Here is a 20,698-nt window from a genome sequence, read left to right as displayed (position 1 = left end):
TCGGTTATTCGTTTTATGATCTAAATGGAATTGCCACCTCTGTCATCTATGGTAACCTATCCTTTTAGTCGCGAGTTTAATTCTTTTCTTTCTCCAGTTGCAAACAACTTCGTTAGATTGGAACAGGAAAAAACTAAACATCTGTTTAAACCTTATTTAAACTTTAATTTTTAACAGCTCTATTTACAAACTTTACTATTTACATTTATTGAAAGACATTATTCAACAATTTATTCAAACATCAATAAACTAATTTGAAATCAACGAGGTTTATCATTTTCGAGAAAATCTTTTGCTTCGTTTATTTTTGCAGCTATATAAGGTGACCCTCCTCGATCTGGATGGTTCAACGACATGATCCTTTTGTGTGCTTCCTTCAGCCATGGAAATTTTGTCCATCAATAATAAGATCGTACATAAATTAGAACCAAGTTTTAAAAGTTAACATACCTTAATTTTCAGCTTATTTGCTGATGGTGATACACCTAAAATAAGGCTAGCTTCTCTTTTTGTCATCTTAGGTTCAAATCCCCCTTTGTAATATTTGTTGTTAAGAATAGACTAAAACAGGGTCACATTTTTAATAATTGAAATAAATTACTTTTTTTTTTAATGCATTGAAATAACAAATAAGATACCTGTGAATCCATTTTTGGTAATGATTTAAGTGCTTCGGCCATTTTTTGAGAAACTGTCGGCGCTGCTCTTAAGGCATATTTGCCAGCAAATCCTAAAGCGGCTATACCTAGACCGGCCACTATAAGTCCAACTGTCTGTAACATGTAATTATAGCTTTAAAAATGCTCCTTTAAAAGAGAAAACATAAATACGTATCATGATGAAGGCACCACAGATTAAAAGAATAGGAGATATTAATAATTTATTCAATGATAAGCCTCACCATATTAAGTTTGAATTTTACTTGAGAAGTATTATAACCCTGATGTAACCTTTTTCTTACAACATTGTTGAACCTTGAGTCAGTTTAGGTTATAGGGGTATTATTGGGGTTATTTTCTGTTAAATTAATTTATAAAAATAATGTATGCTTTGTTACTTCAGAAATAATTTTCTAGTAAAAAGTTTACTTTTTTTAGAAATAATAAATAAGTTTACTTTATTTTCCGTACAAATCAACATTCAGTGCACCTAACATAAGACTTTGCACAGTGTTAAGAAATAAACAAAATAAATAATATTATTTTTTTGTAATTATTGACAGTCTTTTAAAAAATCTTGGAACTTATGCCCCCTTCCAAGAATCAGTATTTTTGCTTTCTAGGTTTTTTATGGTTCCATCTAGTTAGTATATTCAGAGTCATCTACATTCATGTAGCTTCAAGTCAGTTAAAAACTGTATTTCAGTGTAACATCTAAGTAACTACAGTATTAATTATTTTTATTTTAATTTGCCTTAATTTTTTGGGCGGAGCGGAATTAATTTTTTAAAAAATAGGGATTTGAATCAACTCGTTCCACTATTGGATTCGTTCCAGTGGACGGACTCCCGCTCAAATAGCGCATCTCACTTGAGTGTGAACTGTGAATTCTGAATTGAAGCAAGGAGACAATAGTGAAATTATAGACACTAGTTCAACTTTTTGGAGTTTTTCGTTTTATTTATTTTTCCCTCAACAATTGTACTTATATCTTACAAAATGTCGAAAAAAGCACCTGTTAACTATATGGAAATGAAAGGTAGAGTTATTTGTCAATTTCTTTAAATTCTTTTTTTGTTGTTAATTCTGAATTAGTCACGTGAAATATTTGTTTTTCAGAAAAATTAAAGGATTTTATTGTAACATATGCGTCTATGGACAATGAGGGAAAAACAGTTTTTAAATATGCAGACCAATTAACAAAAATAGCTCATCGAGAGCAAGTTAGTTGATAAGACCGTTTTTTGAAGTTGCAATATTACAGAGTTGTAGATTTTAATTTTGCAACATGTTATAGGTAGCATTATACATAGAACTAGATGACATATTTGAATATGATAATTCCCTTGTTGAACCCATCATCAATAATGCTAGGAGATTTGTTAATATGGTTTCCGACCTGGTATTCGATCTTCTGCCTGATTACAGGACCCACGAAGTAAGTCATTTTAGTTTTTAAAACTAGTAAATAACATGAATAAGACATATGAATGTTTAATTTACCATTGTTACAAAAGATTTTTCTGTTAAAACTGTATAATCTTATAAAAAAGTAAAGGTGTTAGAAAAATTTAAGAATATTTAAGGCAATGAATGACGTTCTACCACGAGAATTGTAAGAAAAGCAGTGTGAAAGATCAATTCTTAAAATATTAAGATGTTATCCTTTTTGTATTTAGGAGGGTAGTGAGTGATTGTGAAATTATTAATGCTAATTACTGCAGGTTTTAGCCAAAGATGCTTTTGATATATACATTAATCACAGAGTACAGATGGAAAATAGAGCAAGGCCACCCGGGGAACGTAAAGATCCATCAAACAAGTATCCACCTGAATTGATGAAAAGATTGTGAGCTCTAAAACTTTTTTTTTTTTTAGAAATATGATTATAAATACAAAATTTGTTCATTATAATTTCATTTTGTACTTTTCTAGTGAAATCTATCTTAGTAATACAAGTACATGTAAGCCGTTACCTATACGAGATGTTAAAGCAAGTTCTATTGGAAAATTGGTTACAGTTCGTGGTGTAGTTACTCGTGCAACAGAAGTGAAACCATTAATGGTAGTTGCTACTTACACTTGTGACCATTGTGGCGCTGAAACTTACCAACCGGTGAGTTCTTAATAAATTTTATTTAAGCCCTTAAATTTTGTTCTGTACATTTCTCTGTGTAGGAAATGAAAATGTCCGAGATCTTTTATTTACTTTTTCTTACTCCTGGATAGAGGATATTGTAATCGTGTCAAGTATTCGAAATTGAATATTCACAGGAAGAACTGTTTTAACGACTGCTGAGTTTTTAGAAACTAGTTTGTTTTTGCAAAAAGAGTAACTGAAAAACATAAAACCGCAGGAAGTTCAGACTATATACTTCGTTTTCCTCAAAAAGTAGAAACAGAAGACATTCTGTAGTTGGGATAAAGCAGGCTTTTTGCTAGGGGCAGCTTCATTTAGATTTGAGACATCATCACCTGGGTAATATTAATAGGAATTTACTTTGTAAGTAAAATTGTAAGTTCAAGAATATTCTCTTGACTATTTCGAAAGTCATTTAGTGATTCGATAAGTTGTTGCACTCAATGTTTTAGGTAACAAAATATAATAATAAACCCGACTTATTTTTATGTAACTTTTGATAAAGTGGTCAAAATTCTGTTGATAGAAGAAAACTTTACTTTTTTTGTAAAGTTGAGAAAATGCTTTAATGAAAGTAGTGCGAATGCATTGCAACCATTTCATTCTCATTGAATATTATGATTTTCTTAAAAACAGGTGAGTTCAATGTCGTTCATGCCAATCGTCATGTGCCCAAGTGAAGACTGCCGTGTTAATAAATCAGGCGGAAGATTATATCTTCAATCACGAGGGTCGAAATTCATTAAGTTTCAAGAATTGAAAATTCAAGAACAAGTGAGTATGTTACTAAAATCGATCTTTTCTTTTGTTTTTGTTTTAAATTGTATTTCATTTTTGGTTCTAAATGAATTTCAGAGCGATCAGGTACCAGTTGGCAACATACCACGCTCGCTTACCGTATTCTGCCGTGGGGAAACAACAAGAAATTGTGTTCCTGGTGATAATGTTGAAGTCACTGGTATTTTCCTGCCTTTGCTTCGTGGTGGATTTAGACAGTTACAACAGGGTCTTGTCTCAGAGACATATCTAGAAGCACATGTAACTATTTTATTTTAAAGTATTTATGACTAGGCGTTAGCCTGCAGGTTTTATTTACTTCTAGCCAACTTTAAATATACATTCATCATCGGTGGGTATGATGAAAAGAAACTAATTCTAGAGTAGTTATATTCTCGCACAACTAGGCGACTTGTAAACCTATCAAGTCCTATATTATAAATGCCTTGTGATGAAGATTAAAAGTGCTTTTTTTAAATCTTGTATAGCTTTATTTTAAATATAGCCCATAATTTTTAGAAAGTCCAATCTATAAATAAAGTAGAAGAAACGATGGGCGAGGGAGAACTTACCGAAAGCGAGGTTCGCGAGCTTGCCAGCGGAGATTTTTATCTGAAACTGGCTTCCAGTCTGGCTCCAGAAATCTATGGACATGAAGATATAAAGAAAGCTTTGTTGCTGCTACTTGTTGGCGGTGTAGATACAACACCTGATGGCATGAAAATTCGAGGTAAGAAATGTAAAGTTGTTTTTATTCTTTCTGAGACTCATTTCCTTTTAAATGTATTTTCCAGGAAAAATATTTCCAACAAAAACATTTATGCAGTTATCATACTTTTTAAAATCAAGAAAATCTTTGGTTTTCTTTAGATATTACCGAATCTAAATAAAAAAGATTTGAACTTTTTGCGGTTCACCATTTTGTTACGCTAGTGGCATATTTTGCTGTTCGTAAAAAAAACACTTTTCTTGATCAGGAAACCTTAAAATATGGTTGGAAATTCAAAGTAGAAAATTCGAACTTTGCAATACTTCCTTTTATGACGGAAGGTAGTAAATTAAAAAACTTAATCGTATCTTGTATTTTACAGGCAATATAAATATATGCTTAATGGGAGACCCAGGAGTGGCGAAATCTCAGATGTTATCCTATATAGAAAGATTAGCGCGTCGTTCACAATATACCACAGGTCGGGGTTCATCAGGAGTTGGTCTGACTGCGGCTGTCATGAAAGACCCACTTACTGGTGAACTGGTGTTGGAAGGTGGTGCCTTAGTCCTTGCTGATCTTGGTATTTGTTGTATCGACGAATTTGACAAAATGGCCGAATACGATCGTACGGCAATTCACGAAGTTATGGAACAACAGACCATTTCCATTGCTAAGGTATTTTTTTAAAGAAATAAGTGTGCCTAGTTCAAGAGCTAAAGGGCAGTTTAACAATAATAATTAACAACCTTTTTAGGCTGGAATTATGACCAGACTGAATGCTCGGGTTAGCATCCTTGCTGCTGCAAATCCAGCATACGGTCGATATGATCCAAAGAGATCAGTCGAGCAGAATATACAACTTCCGGCTGCACTTCTTTCACGTTTTGATCTTCTTTGGTTAATTCAGGATAAAGCGGATAGAGATAATGATCTGCGGTAAGAATTTTTTTGTTTAAATTCAATGAATTTGTTTATTTTCATCTATTTAAAAAAAAATGAAAGTGTGTGTATGACAAGACAAGAAATTAAAGTAAGGTTTTTGGAGGTTCTTCTCTTGATTTTAGATGGATATGACCTATGGTCAATAAGAGATTTTGCAAGTTAATGATTTCTAATTCCTTCGTATGTCCACAAAGCAAGCTCAAATGTGGCTGGCATTGAACGAATCACATTAAATACAGCTCTCATTATTTTTTTTACTTATATACCCATCTCCTAATTCAATTTAAATAATTTGTTTAGATTAGCCCAACATATTTCTTTTGTACATAAGAATTGTAAACAACCAGAATCTCAGGTTCAAGTATTGGATATGTCATTGATGAGGCGATATATTGATCTTTGCAAAAGAAAAACTCCAATCATACCTCAACATCTTACTGAGATTATTGTTGAATCTTACGTTGATATGCGAAAGGTACTTTATAGTAACAATGTTGCATTGATTTTTTTTTCGTTTGTACATAATTAGTTTTATTTATCTTAATTTTCATCCGACAGAATGCTAGAAACAATAAAGATATGACTTTTACATCTGCACGGAACTTGCTGGCAGTTTTGCGACTAGCTACAGCGCTCACTAGGCTAAGATTAGCCGATGAAGTTGAAGGAGAAGATGTTAAAGAAGCCATACGTCTTTTGGAAATGAGTAAAGCCTCGTTGGCCACAACTCGTGATACTAGTATCAGGTAATTTGTTATTGACATATAGTGATATTAGACCAGAGTACTTTGATAAAATTTACTTGACGAAGTAAGAATTATTTTTGTATATAAACGGAAGGAATTGGAATAAAATGGTCAAATTATTGTTGAGAGACTTTGCCACACCGGAATAGTGTACTTTCGTTGGCAGGTGCTTAAATGTTTCTAGTTTTATGTTGGAAACGTGTGTACTGTATTTTATTATTTTGACTTATTTCTTATAATTTTCTTGCACATGAGCTTCCAAATTCGCACAGCGTATTCTCCTGCGATGGTCTAATAAACACATCAAATTTGCTAACACTTTTAACGAATTTCAAATTATTCTGTTCAGCGATTTTCTCACTTAGATCTGTAACTCCATTAAGATTGGGTTTCGTAAGTTATACTTTCTAATTGAATAATTCACCAATACTCTTTCAATTTAATCGAAATTGGCCTATTCTTGGCCTACAAGAAATAAATCGATTTACTATAGAAAATGGGCCTCTGGGATTTGAAACTATTCGACAAATATCTGAAGTTCTGAGAGTAACCATATTTTTCCATTACAGGCCACAATCCGCAATCGACAGGATATTTGGAGTAATCAGAGAACTGGCTGGTAGTTCGAAAACAGTGAAATTGGCGGATGTAAGAGCTGCATGTGCAACAAAAGGTTTCCAACCGGGACAGGTAGACACATGCCTGGAGGAATACGAGCAGTTGAACGTATGGTTGGTGAATCAAGCTAGAACTACCATAACTTTTGTTTGATTTGTACAAATGTCAAGAGTCTACAGACAAAAAGAAATAGGCACTCTAAAATGTGCTTGAAAAATGTTTTTGGTTATTTTTAATGCTTTTATTCAATATTTTTTAAAAATAAAGCAGTATTTTACAGTAAGGAGTTCTTGTCATTAATATTTTACCTATTTGGTTCTTTTTTATTGAGATGACTAAATTCCATTGGAATTGATTAATTCATTCGTCAACTTCTGCTTAATTTATCAACAGGACTTAAAATGTGCTTAACAAATTATATGTAGAATGATTTTTTTGTCGGCTTCTCTGCCTTGCGTTACCAATATTAGAGGACAGGAATTCAGTTGATGATTCTGTGTGGACGCCAATCGGAAAGGCCATGTGCTCGAATCAAGCAGACTGTCTTAAATTTTCTCTCCCTCTAATATTGGAAGCGAGTGTACTTTGGTTTTTTTCATCCCTTAGGGAACGTAGTGAGGTTTGTTACTTCCCATCATCTGCTAATAATTTATTAAGAAAAAAAAACTATTTCTGCCCAAGCTTTATGTATACCTCTTACAGAACGAGGCTTTAATATTTGAATTAACGGCGAAAAGTTATTATTTTATTCCAACTAAAGATCTTAAACCTAGCCACCTAGGTTATATTACCTTTTTTTATCAATTTAAAGTAATTAAACTTTACATAATTCTCTATTTTTATTAATTATATCTGTTCGTTATTAATCAAATTATCAAATGAAATGTCCCTAGGGGATTATCCCATTCCTTTTTCCAGGTCGGTATAGGGGCAGCAGATGTTAGATGTTCACCAAAGTTACGGAAAATCTGGAGAACTATTTAACTAATAGTTATTGGGAATAATTGCTATAATCGTCCTGAGTTCGCTAAACTATTGTATAATATAACATGACATTGACAAATTGACCTGATTTCTGAGCATTACATTTTTATACAGTTCCAATACATAAATAAACGTTGACTAGCACTTCGTTAAAACTATAAATTCTTACGAGAATGATTCGGAAAATCAATATATTTTGCTTTGGTCTCTCGAGAAGAGAAGTGTTGAATGTCTCGAAACAACATCGTCCGGAGACCAGCAGTACTCTGAGAAGACTTTAAGCGTCAATGACTTTGATGTGACGATTTAAACTTTAAAAAAAAAGTTCTGATTTGGTATATGTATAGATTTTTATTTAAAAAATAATAATACTAAAACAAAAGATAGTGGCACTGAAAAAATAGTTTGCTATCGCATTAACAGTAATAACCAAGAGAACATCCAAAATATCTCTTAATAGTGAAGGAGATAAATCAAGTTTATTAAACACATATTTATATGTAATACAGCTAAGTAAAACTATTTTATTATTAAGCTGACTAGACATTTTAAGCTTAACAGTTTATTAATGGATATTTCGCAATGTCATCTTAAAAATAATTTATTAAATGAAAAAACCCAAAAGAGGAGGTCTGGGCTTAATTTGTATTTTAATAAATTCAAAGTATTGATAGATGAATAACTTGGATCAGTGTTAAGGTGTGATCATAGTCATAACATAGACCACTGTGATAATTGTGATCGGTGAACATAATGAATTGCCAGAAGGTGATACGTTGGATGAGGATTCGGAATAGATAAGATACTTTAAGTTTGAACACGACACTTTTAAAAAAAACCTTTGGGTTTTTCGTTTGTATTCGTTCATATTGTTTTCTGAATCTGAGGTGGATTGAGTTCAAGGCCACTTTTTTTTCTTTTTCTTTTTTTGATACTTGCATGAAATATAATTTCATTTATTTCAGTAGAAAAAGAGAAAAGCCGCGTGAGTTAACACTAGATTTTTTTTCCGAAACCTGGATTGGAGAGAATGCGGGGGGCCGAGAATCTAGTATTTTTCGATTTATTATCGATAACTGTTTCCTTGATGTATCCCCAACCGTGTCTCCAAGTCAGACCTTTAGCTTGCCTTGCCAGAGCTTAGTTAAGCTTCTCTGGGAAAGTTTTGACGCCTATCCAACAAAAATACCTCTAAAAGGAGGAGATGTTGCGACTTGCTTTCCAGAATGTCAACCATCTCAGCTCCCTGAGTATTAAATTTAACAAAAAAAAATAATTTGCGAAATATCCACGCTAAATTGTAAGGCTAAAAAATATAATATTACGTCTACTGAACGTTTCAGTCCATCGTTTCAGACGTTGCATATTAAACCTTTCCTAAAACAATAAAATTAACAAAACAAAACAAAAAAAAAAAGCTAAAACTTTTTACGTAATAGCGAAAGATTATTAATGACAATTGAATTATCATTATTATGAAATCTCTTAACAAAAGAAAATGTAAACAATAATTCCAGAAAACATTGCTAAAGGAGGTTACATGTTCAAAGCAATTGATGCTTACGAAGTGCACTTTTCTTTCAATAATTACTTTTATATAATAATTTATCACCATCTTTCAAGTGTAAAATATATATTTGTTTATTTAATCTAATTTTTTTTTCTTTAAAAAAATATCTTAATTAACAATCGATTAGCCTATCAAATTATCTATAACGATTAATTAAGCCAATAATGAAAATAAACATAAATGAAAGAAAATAGCACAGCCTGAATAAAAATAAAATCAACTCACAAATTTAATATACGAACACAAATAAATGTATCCCATTCTATATAGGAAACAGTCTGCCTCTTTAAAAGCTGTACTAATAAAAACAAAAATTGTTTCTATACGAAAATATTTAATAGCAATTAACTAAAATAGAAATAAACATCTTGTAAGCTCTTAGAAAACATTAAATTTAAGTTTTTTATTTTAAGGCTTGTTTTCTTTTGTGATGTAAACATTGTTGAAAATTTTAACGCGAAGATGGTCTTTTCTATTTCATGAATTTACAGGTTAGATACACTCTAAATGATTCGAGAAACGAGAAACTCTAAATGATCATGATTCGAGAAACAAGTTAAGAGAAATTGCATAGTTTGCAGTAAAATCATTTTTTAAAAACCTTTATTGAAGTAAATAAAAAGAAGTAAAATGTTTTAAAAATTTTATAAAGACAAATTACAAATTTTTACTTATCTTTCGTGTAAGAAATGAGGAAATTAGTTTTTATTGAATGATTACCTTTAAAATTGCTAAACTGGGCATTTTAGATTACATGTTATTGTAATTTGAACCACCAATAAGTAATAATTTTTCGTGACATTTTAAGTTTTTCTGGATAATACAATATATTTTTTATTTTTATTTAATTGTCTTATCCAAACAGTTCAAATTTCACTTTTCTAATACCCTTTCATTGAATATTTACTATTGCGCTTGCGCAGTAAGTTTATGAGTTTATTACGAAGTTGCAACATATGTAAATAGGTTATCTTCTGTGCTGATAGATTGATTACTTAATTTAGGTTCCGTGTTATACTTTCATACTTGACAAAATTGGCATTACTAGAAGGAAGGTAACCACTTCCCTCTAAAACAAAACTTTTTAGACCAGTTACAATAAAATAATCCACAATTACCTTTACCTAGTCAAGCAGCTGTTAAATTCAAGGGAAAACAAGCCTTAAAATAACAAAAAGCAATCAATCAAATATGAAAAAAAGACGAAAAAATGCATTTCTGATACTCATTAAAACTTTAATCTGACGAGGAAGGTAATAATAAACAGGGCTTCCAACTAACCATTCAACATTTAAATAGTGAGATAAGTGCTTTAAATAAAATATTTTTTAAAGGTGAGTATATGCCATACTTTTTTTCTTTTTTAAAAAAATAAGAGATCAAATAGAAAAAATAAACCTTATGGAGAGAGGGTTAAGCCTCATTTTCTCTCAAGAGATCGCTAAATTTGCTAGTTAGTAGAACCTTTCTACAGTGTTAACCGAAATGCAAACATTACAAAATTCTACTACAATGCGCTTCCTTACTTTCTTTTATTTTTTGATTGACTATAGATTTTTCAGTTTTGAGTAAGTTTTTAATTTATAAGCTTCTAGCAATAACTCTTCCTGAAAAGATAAACACTTTAAACTATATGTTTGCAAAATGTTCAGCGTATAAATCTTTAAACTGACTAGAAATCCAGTGTAATGATTATAGAAATATAAATCTGAAACCACAATATACATATGTATATACGTCACGAAATATCATTAATTTCGGTAAGTCGGTACAGCTGATCAATACCAATAATTTTGGTATACGAGGGCCATATCTCATTGAAGTCATTCTCCAAAATTTGTTAAGCTATGCCAGTTTTAACCAAGTTAAGTTTCTCTGGAACTTATGAACTCTGTTTGACTGACGTGAGTTAAATTAAATCCATAACTGGATCGCAAAACAGGAGCTGTTTGAAATTTAAAAAATCTAAAAATGGATCTTTTAATTTTGATACCTAAAATTTAGGAATTTCGCCACTAAACTCACTTAAAAATCCAAAAAGAACATTCCTATAAAATTTCAAAAAACTGGACAAGTATGAAATAAGAAACTGAAAACAAGTCCTATTTAGTATCAGTACTAAATACAGATAATTAATGTAAATTTAAAACAAAAATTAAGTCACAGCCTAAAGCCCTAAACTAAGCAGTATGAAAACAAAACAAATATAGTTCAGAAATGCTATTTGAAACAACATTGTTAGTGAAAAATGCGTAAAATCCTCTTAAAACTAATTAATAAACGAAAAAATGAAATTAAAAAACATAAAACGGTACCAAACTTAACTTCCCGAGTTAATGCTCTGTATAAATCTAACTTCTGGATATAATAGTTTAGCTAATTTTAAATATATTTTGTGAGCATTATGCATAGAATTCTCTGTCAGTCTGATCAACCCAAGCGCCATCTCTACAGCGTGTTTACAACTTGTATAACCTTTTTCATTCATCAAATTTTCCAAATTAGATAAAGCTTTCACAGCATCACTGCTTGGTCCTAGTTCCCTGGAATTTTACGTTACAATCATGATTATTACGGTGAATGCATTAATTAAAACACTTAATTACATTAAAATTAAAGCAAACTGAAACAAGAAAATTTTCAACTGAGTCGGAAAACTCATACTATCTTTTCAATAAGAATAACAAATCCGAAAATTTCTCCACGTTTTTGTTTTTCCTTATTACATTTTATATTTTCCTTATTTCTGTACTGTTCTGGATGTTCATTCATCATCTAAAGTTGATTTGTAAGTTGTGAGGAGAATCCAAAACAGACTACAGCACTGCACTTACTAACACCTACTGTGGGAGGTTACACAGTGTAAGTATTATAGAATGTTTATAAAATAAAAAACATTTTTTTAGAATGTATTAAATTAAATTTGATGAAAAAAAGGTTCACAATAAAGTATTCTGTACATTTTTTAACAAAAATTTTGGGGATTCAAAAAAGAGGTTATTAATGATTTTTTTTTTCTCTTGCACTGTTGTTTAAACATGCCTCGTTAACGTACAGAAGAAGCAACGATCTAGTTATGCATAATGGCAAAAGGACTTACATGTTATTAGAAGTAAGGCCACCAGGTGCATGAGGTGTTGTCCTGATAAAAGGAGGCTGATCTACTGGAAGTTCACCTTTCCTTTCAGGAAGCTGACAAAGTATCAAAGCCGAGAGCACTCGGGCCAACGTACGACATCTATCTCAGAATAAAAAAAATCTGATTTAAAGCCATTCAAAACAAGCACTTCTACCAAAATAATTAATTTAAAAAAAAAACAAAAAAAAACCTATTCGATAGAGTTGTGTTCTTTTTAAATCCGATAGCGCCAAGGAAAGCCCAGGGTGTTCTATGATCTGCCCAGTTATCAGCGGCTTCAGCCAACAATCGCAGATTTCGATCACAAATCGATGGATCATCATCGCATATCCACGAAGCCATAACCAGACCCAAGTGAAACATTAAAACCATTTTGCTTTCACATTCTTCACTGAAAACAATTCAATTTGAATTAGAATTATTACATATGCTTGAATTTGAAAATACGACTGGGTCTGAGAGTTCTGGGCCTCAAGCATTTGCCATTTTTCTTCTTAGCGAGGTGCTCAGCTTATGTCAAAAATAAATTGTTAAAAGCCTATATTTTAGCGAGAAAAGAAATTTCGTAAACAAATAAAACGGTACAGCTATGGTCTATGGCGATGGTCTATGGTCTTAGAACGACCTTAATACTTTTAAGTATTATTCTAGGTATGTGATGAAGACCTTGTGTGCCTAATTAGGCAAAGATTTCCTTTAAAGATAAGCACTGATCCCAATTTCCAGCAAGATTGGGTAACCTTTTAAAAAAGTTATGAATAAATGGAAGAAATCACGACTAACGTTTGTTTAATCGATGAAATCCAGGTGGTCAAATTGTTAAACATCCTTATCTTATCATCCAGATCTATTTGATTGTAGGCTGACTTTGTTATGAGTGCGTACAACGACAGTACTTGGGAGTTACTGACTAGTACATCCTCAATGGGCAATTGTCTGGGGACTGGTTCCTGCAGTTGGCTCTTTACATTCTCCCAGTCACTGGTGCTTCCTGTAATCAAACGAACGTAAATCTGGTGTGAACACAAATCCTTGAACCTCTCCTTAGAAAACACTTTCAGGAGCGTGGGGTGGGAAGAAAGGTTTATTTATCCGAGACGTTTAAGAGCTAAAATCTCCTTCAAGTGATCTACAACAACCGTTGAATTTATTTTCTTCAACTCAGAATTTCAAACTATATTTACAAACATCATACACTTTGTATAATCGTAAATTTTGACTGAAATGACAGCAGAAAGAACCTCTACACCTTCAATCACCAGAACTGGCATAAAATTAATTTTCTACAAAAAAAAAAATAGTAAAAGTAATAGTTCTACGTGAACTAAAAAATGAAATTAAGGAAAAATCTTAAGAACCACTTCCGAGAAAATCTCAGAAAACCGGAAACACTGTTCTTTAAATAGATATCTCCACCTTCCATCTCAGGAATTTTAGTGTATCCACCCTACTTCTCAAGAAATGGCTTTCTTTCGAATTGTCTTTGAACAATTTTTTTTTTATATAAGTTAAAGATCAGCAAGTAAAATTTAATGAGTACAAAAAAGTTATAAGAAAATTTTTTGAATCATTTTCTAGAGAATCTCAATTCAATGAAAACGCCAACAGTAAAATAACACTTCCGCCTGAGGGATAATCTTTCATCTCTAAGTCATTGTCAAGTCCCAAGAAAGTAACGAACAAAGCACTCAACTTTCTGAGTATTTTTTTTTTCTATTTTTGTACTCGGTTCACTAAAAATCACATTTTTTAACCATGAATCCCAAAATGTGCATTTCCGGTGAAAATAAAACAATATTGCAGTATGTAATTCCTTTCAAGAGAAAGTAAAAATATTGTTATTTCCCTTTAAAGTGAAATACTATGTAACAAAGACCACAATTGGAATCAGACATTCAATCAATTTGGTAGAAAATCACCAAGATGGCGAAAACTTTTTTTCCACACAAATTAACAGGTTTTCTTTACGCTGCTTAAAAACTAAACTTTGAATTGTAAACAATATATAATTACTATCGGTGAAAACAGCAGTAAGTACAGCCTCCATAATCTGTCCAAGAGGTACATGGTGTTCAACGGTAGTACCTAATGTCCTCAAGAGAGCACCAGATACTACACAATCTCCACGAGCTGCTACCCATGATGTTATTATGTTAGTGGACAGACTGCCCAATGGATTAGATCTTAGATTGACTAAAGCTAAGACTTCAGATACATGAAGTCCTGCTTCTGCATGGCTCCCACCGCCTAAAATAATAACAACAAAATAAAGGTTATCATTAATACTGGTATAACCTTTTGCTAAGCTGAGGTCAATCAGTTTAAAATTATTTTAATTAACGATTAAAGCTTTAATTAATGATAATTAATAGTTCACGAGTGGTGCAGGTTCGCTTGTTAATTCTGTATCTCAATTAGAGCAACGCTAGGATGACTTGCTGGAAAGTCTAAGTCACGCCAGTTTCAAACATACGTTCAAATATGCGAACTAAGCAATACTTAAATAGTTATCACTTTACTTTTTTCTTATAATATCAATACCTTGCACAATTAATAATTAAATCAAATCCAAATGAATACATACTTAGCGGTACAACAGTATTAATTAGGCTAAGCATTTCTTCTATGGCTGTTTGCACTTTCGTCTGATTCGCCATAACTAATGACTTGTGCTTGCTCAAACATGAAATAACAAGCTTCACACAAGCCCTCACATACAATTGCCTTTTACGTGGAGTTGAACTATGATAGCCGGAAGCTTCAGATACGAATCCAGCCGCAAACCTCAACAGTCTAGTAAGTGGAATTTTTTCACTTTTAATTGAATGTCACAAAAATCTTCTTTTTTTTCCAATTTTAGGCTATCTAAATAAAATATCTAAACTTACCCAAGAACGGAATTATCAATTTCATTAGAATCCTCTTCCAAATTTAATATAACTCTTGGATCGTAACTCATCACAAACCAATTAACAACTGATTCATAATTAGAACAATCAACCAATTCCCAATGAAAGTTGCAACTAGTTTTTAATAATTCAACAATTTTGCCAGACTGAAAAAGAAATGCAAAGAGGTTTCGTTTTTTAAAAAACGATATGACGATAAGTAATATTTTATTTTGGTAAAATAAAATGGACGAATTGGTAAAAAAATGGATCTACTATTAAATTTAGTTAGATAAAATTATAAAAAATGGGTTACTACTAGATAACTGTTCGGTGAAGTCCACACCTAGATTAGAGCCCTGGAGCCCTGTCAAGCCTCAACATGGATTAAATTTTCCTAACACAATTTAAGTAACAATGAAATGATCCCCGTTAATTTTTTTCTACCAAAACTTACTTCACCAATCTCAAATCAATATCCTTTTGTATCTCAAATGTAGAAATACTATTTTAAATTATCATTACTATAAAGAGAATAATAATACTTACTTGTCTAACATTAGGTTCGTTGGCAAGTTTTACTAACAGGTGTAGAAGTGAGCAAAGGACCTTCGGTAATTGGTGTAAATCTGGTATAGTTTCCATCCAACTCTGCCATGGTATATCTATAAATATTGCACCAAGAAGATTATGGCAGTAGGGGACATAAGTGTCGGAAACCTGTGGAAAAAAAGAATTGAAAAGAAAAAAAAAATTGTAACCAAAACGAGACAGTTTTATTTTAATAAATCAGTATTTAGTAGATTAAAGCTAATCTTTGCTTACTCTGTGCATTAAATCAAGATCGGGTAGCGACGGTGAAAACCTGTTCCAAGGCAGCGATAACAGATTACTGTGGATTACACTTAACACGTGCTCCTTCACGGATATATGCGCAAAATTGGTAACATAGTATTGCCATACATGGCTCAATATGTCACCACTTCCTGAAAGTAGGAACAAAAAATATATAGGTAAACTGACAAATTGATTCATTAAGAAATTCTTTGTTATTGTGGCATTATTATGGTTCTTGTATAGAAAGTCTTGTATAGAATTAATCTGTTCGGTCTATTCCAAGATGGGCTCAGTACAGACGCAGAGACAGACTAAGAGTCTTTTGGCCTCAACACACCCAAGGACAAATTCATTTATATAAATGTGTAATCCGGAATGTGTCAGAAATGGATAACCCCAGATGATAACCTTCCTTTGTCAGCTTGTTCTACTTTTCAATGTCCAAAAAACACTTTTATGGTCGGGAATACAGAAAAATCTTATTACTCTTATCTTGTGCTACTTAAATAAGGGCCCTTACGCATTATTATTCGAAGAGAGATGCCTTACCCCCTAAGATGAGAATGAAAGAGGTCGGCCTAATTCCGGCCAGGCTACTAGTTTTACATCTCAGTATATAAATATAAACTAAAAGTATAAAGATTTCAATTAAAAAAACACAGAAAAAACACATATTATTATTATTACCCGGAAGTGATTCAAGTAGAAATCTTATTGATTCAGTAAAAATGGCAGCAATCTTATGTGCATGGCCTGAATCAGGCGATATCCAAGGAAGTAAAATAGAGCGATCATCAGTTAGTTGTTGAATCCAAGCGGCTGTCGGCTGTGCTAGACTCTGTGTAAAGTAAGGTGATATCCAGGGTGAGTATAGCCCATTGAAGTACGGCCATACTTCGTCACATACTGTATAATTAAATCGATACATTATAGTCGATAGTAAAATTTCAATCCGTTAAAATAAAATAAATAAACCTACTTTTAGCAGAGTTGAGACCAGAATGTTTTTTAATAGTTGTAGAGATCAACGCATGGCTGACTACACCTAAGATGGTGGCAAATGGTGAAACGTAGATTCTATATTTTGGATAAAGTCCGTATAAGCCATATTGCAGGCGTTCTTCGGTGAAATGTCCTCCAAGTAGGTTTGCTACTTCAATTACCTAGGTAATTAATATAACCTTCAAACTACCTTCATAAAGACAACCTAGTTCGAGTATTATTCGATTTATATACAAATGTTTAGTAAAACCGGTGTTCATTATCAGAACAACATCGACAAAATAAATTGATAAATATATAATAAAATATACAAAATTACCTCATGCTGTGAGAAAACGTTTTGATCAACAGCAAATTTTGTCATATCGGATACAACTTGTGCTAACGCAGTGTGCGGTTTGAACTGTACACCAGACTGCCAAACCAAAGCGTTTACAATATCATACCAAACTTCTGCGGCCAGACTATGGGATTCTGAATGTTTCAACGCAACGGAGATTACTTGATTGTAATGTTGCGGAGCATCGTGCATCATAAGGACGCACAATTGTCGGCGAAGTACCTGGATATTTTGTGCCAAACAAAACTTATTATTGAAAAGTTGTTGCTTTAAGGAGTAGGTAGACAATTTTGATTGTTAATTAATTAGCAGTCACTGACCTCATGTATCATAATGTAATCCTGAGGTGGCGACTGTCCAGCGCTAGACAGCGCCTGTCCTACTAGTTCTATCAGTTGGGATCTCTCAGAAAGACGTGGTTTTTGGCTTTCCATCCATAATCCCATCTCAAACTAGTAAACAACGTTTGCTTAGCATTTTTCTTTTTTAAATGATACATTGTTTATTTGTTAAAATTTTATTATACAATATAACAAAATGAGGTACAGAAGTTTATCTAAAGCATAATCAGAAGTAATCATTTACTATTAATGGGGTAATAGTGGCTTGTCTGATGTATGTTCCTAGATTTCCGCTCTATATCAATTTAATGGAGGTGTTATTTAAATATGCTAGAAGTGCTTTACATTCGAAGAGAGCTGATCTTTAAAAATGAATCACAATATAATCCTCAAGTGACGATTGTCCACCACTGGACAATCTAGATCCATCAGTTATGACCTCTCAGACAAAAGTGGTCATGGATCTCCTTCGGCAGATAGCCTAAGCCCGTGAGGACTGTTGACACCTACTAGAAACAGCGACATCTTCAGATCAGTATACTCAAGTACACTTAGTCTGTTGATGTTAAAGGCTAAGTAAGGCGACAGTTTTTCTTCTCTAAGCCATACATCATAGAGATTTTATCGCAAAATCAGATGGTGAAAAACCTGGGTCTCGTAAAAAGATGAGGTTTCACCAATAAGACACTCAAGAGTTTTGGCACAGCAGCCATCACTTAGCGCAAATCATGGAAAACGACCCACCCATATTTTAGGATATTCTTATCTATTGGTTGGTTTGTCCACCAATTACAAATGGCTAGTTAAATTAAATTATAAGTGGAAGCAGTTTACCTTGGTTAGCAGAACAAAAATAAGATCATAGTTTGATGGTATCACAGCATTCATGAGAGTCCGGTAAAGTTGAATGTACAGCTGAGGTGATGATTTAGTCGGGGAGAAATGCGTGCCCAGAAGTGAAGACAAAGATGGAGTTTCTAACAATCTGGTTAACAGGACTGGACCTTGTTTTTCATCGCAGCTGATGAAACACTGTTTAGCAAAAAAAGAAGTGAAGTATTACCTTAAATTTTTCAATTCTATGAATTACATTCGACAGTTTTAAATAATCGCCAAATTTTAATCTCAATTATCACTTTAAATCTCTCATGACTGTACTTAATAACAAACTACATCTCCTAGAGCTTTATCTATTTTCATTCTTAAACCTTATTCCAATGTACTTTCAGAATAGTCTAATCAAATCCTCAAGCTTGGATCTTGGGTGATACTAAAAGTTTGTGAATAATGAATAAAAATGGGAATTGAGACTGAAATTTGATATGTTGAATCTAACGACTGTCAAATTCTATGTAGCTATATCTGGCTGCTTAAGGTTCAGAGATGGAAAATTCGCTCATTGAGAATTCAGTCAGGATATTTATCAACATCGCTGATACATAATCATATCAACATTACAGATAGATAAGGGTGGATAATTCATGGTACAAAATTGTTTTTATTAACATGCTCACGATTAACATTTCTATGTTTAAAATTAACCAGTTTACGAACCTGGCCAAGTGTTTCCACACAGGTGGTGATCAGCTGCTTTAATGGAGGATACGATGCGGCTTCTTCAGTGAACAAGTAAGTCATGTGATAGAAAAGAGCTACGCCGACATCTTGGATGTTGTTCAGAAGTTGTACATCACCAATTCTTCTTAAATCACTACACTTTTCTTCTAAAGCCCTGGAAATTTTTTTTTCCAAAAAAATTTTACTTCGGAACTAATCTATACTTAATTAAGTTGTAAAAACAACAATAATTTTGTTTTATTAAGAAGGTTAATAACCTCACAGTCTGTTCTATATGTACGCTACCCATTGTCACGGCAACTGGCGGAGGTTGTAACGATCTTTTCAACAAATTTTGCACCTCTATCCTATTGTTATGTATTGCCATATCTACAGCATCATTCACGTGCACCGCGCAAACCTAGAAGCATTTAACTAAATTTTATTTTTTAAATAAAAAGGGAAACTCTTAAGCCTATTTTTCCATCTCTTGTTAAATTCTTCATTACAGTAAATACACTCTATATTTGACCACTTTTAATTATTTTTAAAATTTGGAATAAGCAATTCTATCATTATAACCTGATAAGGTGTTAAGTCGGAACCGTAACTACCACTGGAGAGGTTTTTTTAAAGAATGATTATAGTTGCGGTGCCCAAACCATCCTCAATAACAATTTTTTTTTGAGAAAACGTTTTAAAATAAAATAGGAAAATATTTGTACGTAAATAGCAAAATTAAACTGCGATTTTAGTACTTCCTATTAATTAAGAGGAGAAAGAAAAATAAACTATGATTGCAGTACTTCTCCCTAAAAAGCAAAGAGGCAAAGATTTTTTAATCGAACGACAATTCATTGATTTAAATCGGTTCACTCATTGATAATTTAAACGATTGCAGTAATTCCACTTAGTAGGTGCAAGAGCATGATAGCACTTCACAGCCACGTAGAGGAGCTTTAACCATTTATTTGAGCTGAATTTTATCAAAATCGGACTAAGCGTTATAGAAATATTAGTAGTAATAGTTTTAGAAAGGGCCTTACTTGGGTGGGGCAAACTCCCCACCTTATGAGGCACAGCGTCGAAGTTTTCAAAGTGCAAATCTGTACAAAATTTCGATTCGAATGACACTTCATTCATAAAAATCGGTTCACGTGTCGATAATTTGAAACGATCGTTATACTTCCTCTTAACAAGTGTAAGAGCTGATCGCCGCTTTAATGTTACGTAGGGGAGCCCTAACCCTATCATCCTACCAAATTTTATCAAAATCGGGCCAAGATTTACAGAGTAATGCAGAGTAATTAGTAATAATAATTTTGAAGGGGGCCTTACATAAAGGGGGCTAACTCCTCTCCCATTCGATGTACATCGTCGAGACCCCCAAAAGGCACATCTACATAAAATTCCGAATCGAATGATACCTCATTCATAAAAATCGAG

At 32.6% G+C, this 20,698-nt stretch overlaps 4 protein-coding genes across 6 annotated transcripts in view; 2 read left to right on the top strand and 2 right to left on the bottom strand.

Moving 5' to 3' along the window:
- Positions 1–144: 144 nt before the first annotated feature.
- LOC141459815 (mitochondrial import inner membrane translocase subunit TIM14) lies at positions 145–1,048 on the bottom strand. The gene is made up of 4 exons (XM_074139330.1): positions 902–1,048; positions 639–773; positions 451–561; positions 145–374 (listed from the first exon to the last, which is right to left on the bottom strand). Exons 1-4 carry the CDS (start codon positions 902–904, stop codon positions 261–263), a joined length of 363 nt encoding a protein of 120 aa, XP_073995431.1. The 5' UTR covers positions 905–1,048; the 3' UTR covers positions 145–260.
- Positions 1,049–1,358: 310 nt separating this feature from the next.
- Mcm7 (minichromosome maintenance 7) lies at positions 1,359–6,877 on the top strand. The gene is made up of 13 exons (XM_074139283.1): positions 1,359–1,698; positions 1,779–1,882; positions 1,957–2,097; positions 2,384–2,508; positions 2,595–2,775; positions 3,436–3,573; positions 3,655–3,837; positions 4,096–4,306; positions 4,668–4,963; positions 5,043–5,224; positions 5,531–5,705; positions 5,789–5,976; positions 6,546–6,877. Exons 1-13 carry the CDS (start codon positions 1,659–1,661, stop codon positions 6,745–6,747), a joined length of 2,166 nt encoding a protein of 721 aa, XP_073995384.1. The 5' UTR covers positions 1,359–1,658; the 3' UTR covers positions 6,748–6,877.
- A 1,032-nt stretch (positions 6,878–7,909) lies between these two features.
- Epg5 (ectopic P-granules autophagy protein 5) overlaps positions 7,910–20,698 on the bottom strand; it is a 40,681-nt gene continuing 27,892 nt past the window's right edge. For all 3 annotated transcript variants that reach the window (XM_074139228.1, XM_074139230.1, XM_074139229.1), the window contains 16 exons: positions 19,531–19,673; positions 19,250–19,427; positions 18,530–18,727; positions 17,675–17,806; positions 17,334–17,576; positions 16,992–17,175; positions 16,700–16,918; positions 16,001–16,161; positions 15,725–15,895; positions 15,176–15,342; positions 14,872–15,080; positions 14,301–14,534; positions 13,071–13,278; positions 12,478–12,678; positions 12,249–12,386; positions 7,910–11,691 (listed from right to left, as the gene is read on the bottom strand). In XM_074139228.1, coding sequence (XP_073995329.1) covers positions 11,469–11,691; positions 12,249–12,386; positions 12,478–12,678; positions 13,071–13,278; positions 14,301–14,534; positions 14,872–15,080; positions 15,176–15,342; positions 15,725–15,895; positions 16,001–16,161; positions 16,700–16,918; positions 16,992–17,175; positions 17,334–17,576; positions 17,675–17,806; positions 18,530–18,727; positions 19,250–19,427; positions 19,531–19,673 — 3,009 coding nt within the window. In that variant the 3' untranslated portion in view covers positions 7,910–11,468. The remainder of the gene's footprint in view (positions 11,692–12,248; positions 12,387–12,477; positions 12,679–13,070; positions 13,279–14,300; positions 14,535–14,871; positions 15,081–15,175; positions 15,343–15,724; positions 15,896–16,000; positions 16,162–16,699; positions 16,919–16,991; positions 17,176–17,333; positions 17,577–17,674; positions 17,807–18,529; positions 18,728–19,249; positions 19,428–19,530; positions 19,674–20,698) is intronic.
- LOC141459806 (uncharacterized) overlaps positions 10,345–20,698 on the top strand; it is a 46,498-nt gene continuing 36,144 nt past the window's right edge. Inside the window, exon 1 of the mRNA XM_074139309.1 lies at positions 10,345–10,482. The gene's annotated coding sequence lies outside the window, so the exon portion shown is untranslated. The remainder of the gene's footprint in view (positions 10,483–20,698) is intronic.

Source organism: Rhodnius prolixus, unplaced genomic scaffold (genome assembly GCF_049639745.1).
Source record: "Rhodnius prolixus isolate KJV_2025 unplaced genomic scaffold, Rpr scaffold_23, whole genome shotgun sequence".
NCBI classification, from domain to species: domain Eukaryota; kingdom Metazoa; phylum Arthropoda; class Insecta; order Hemiptera; family Reduviidae; genus Rhodnius; species Rhodnius prolixus.
This window is presented reverse-complemented; position numbering and strand designations above follow the sequence as displayed.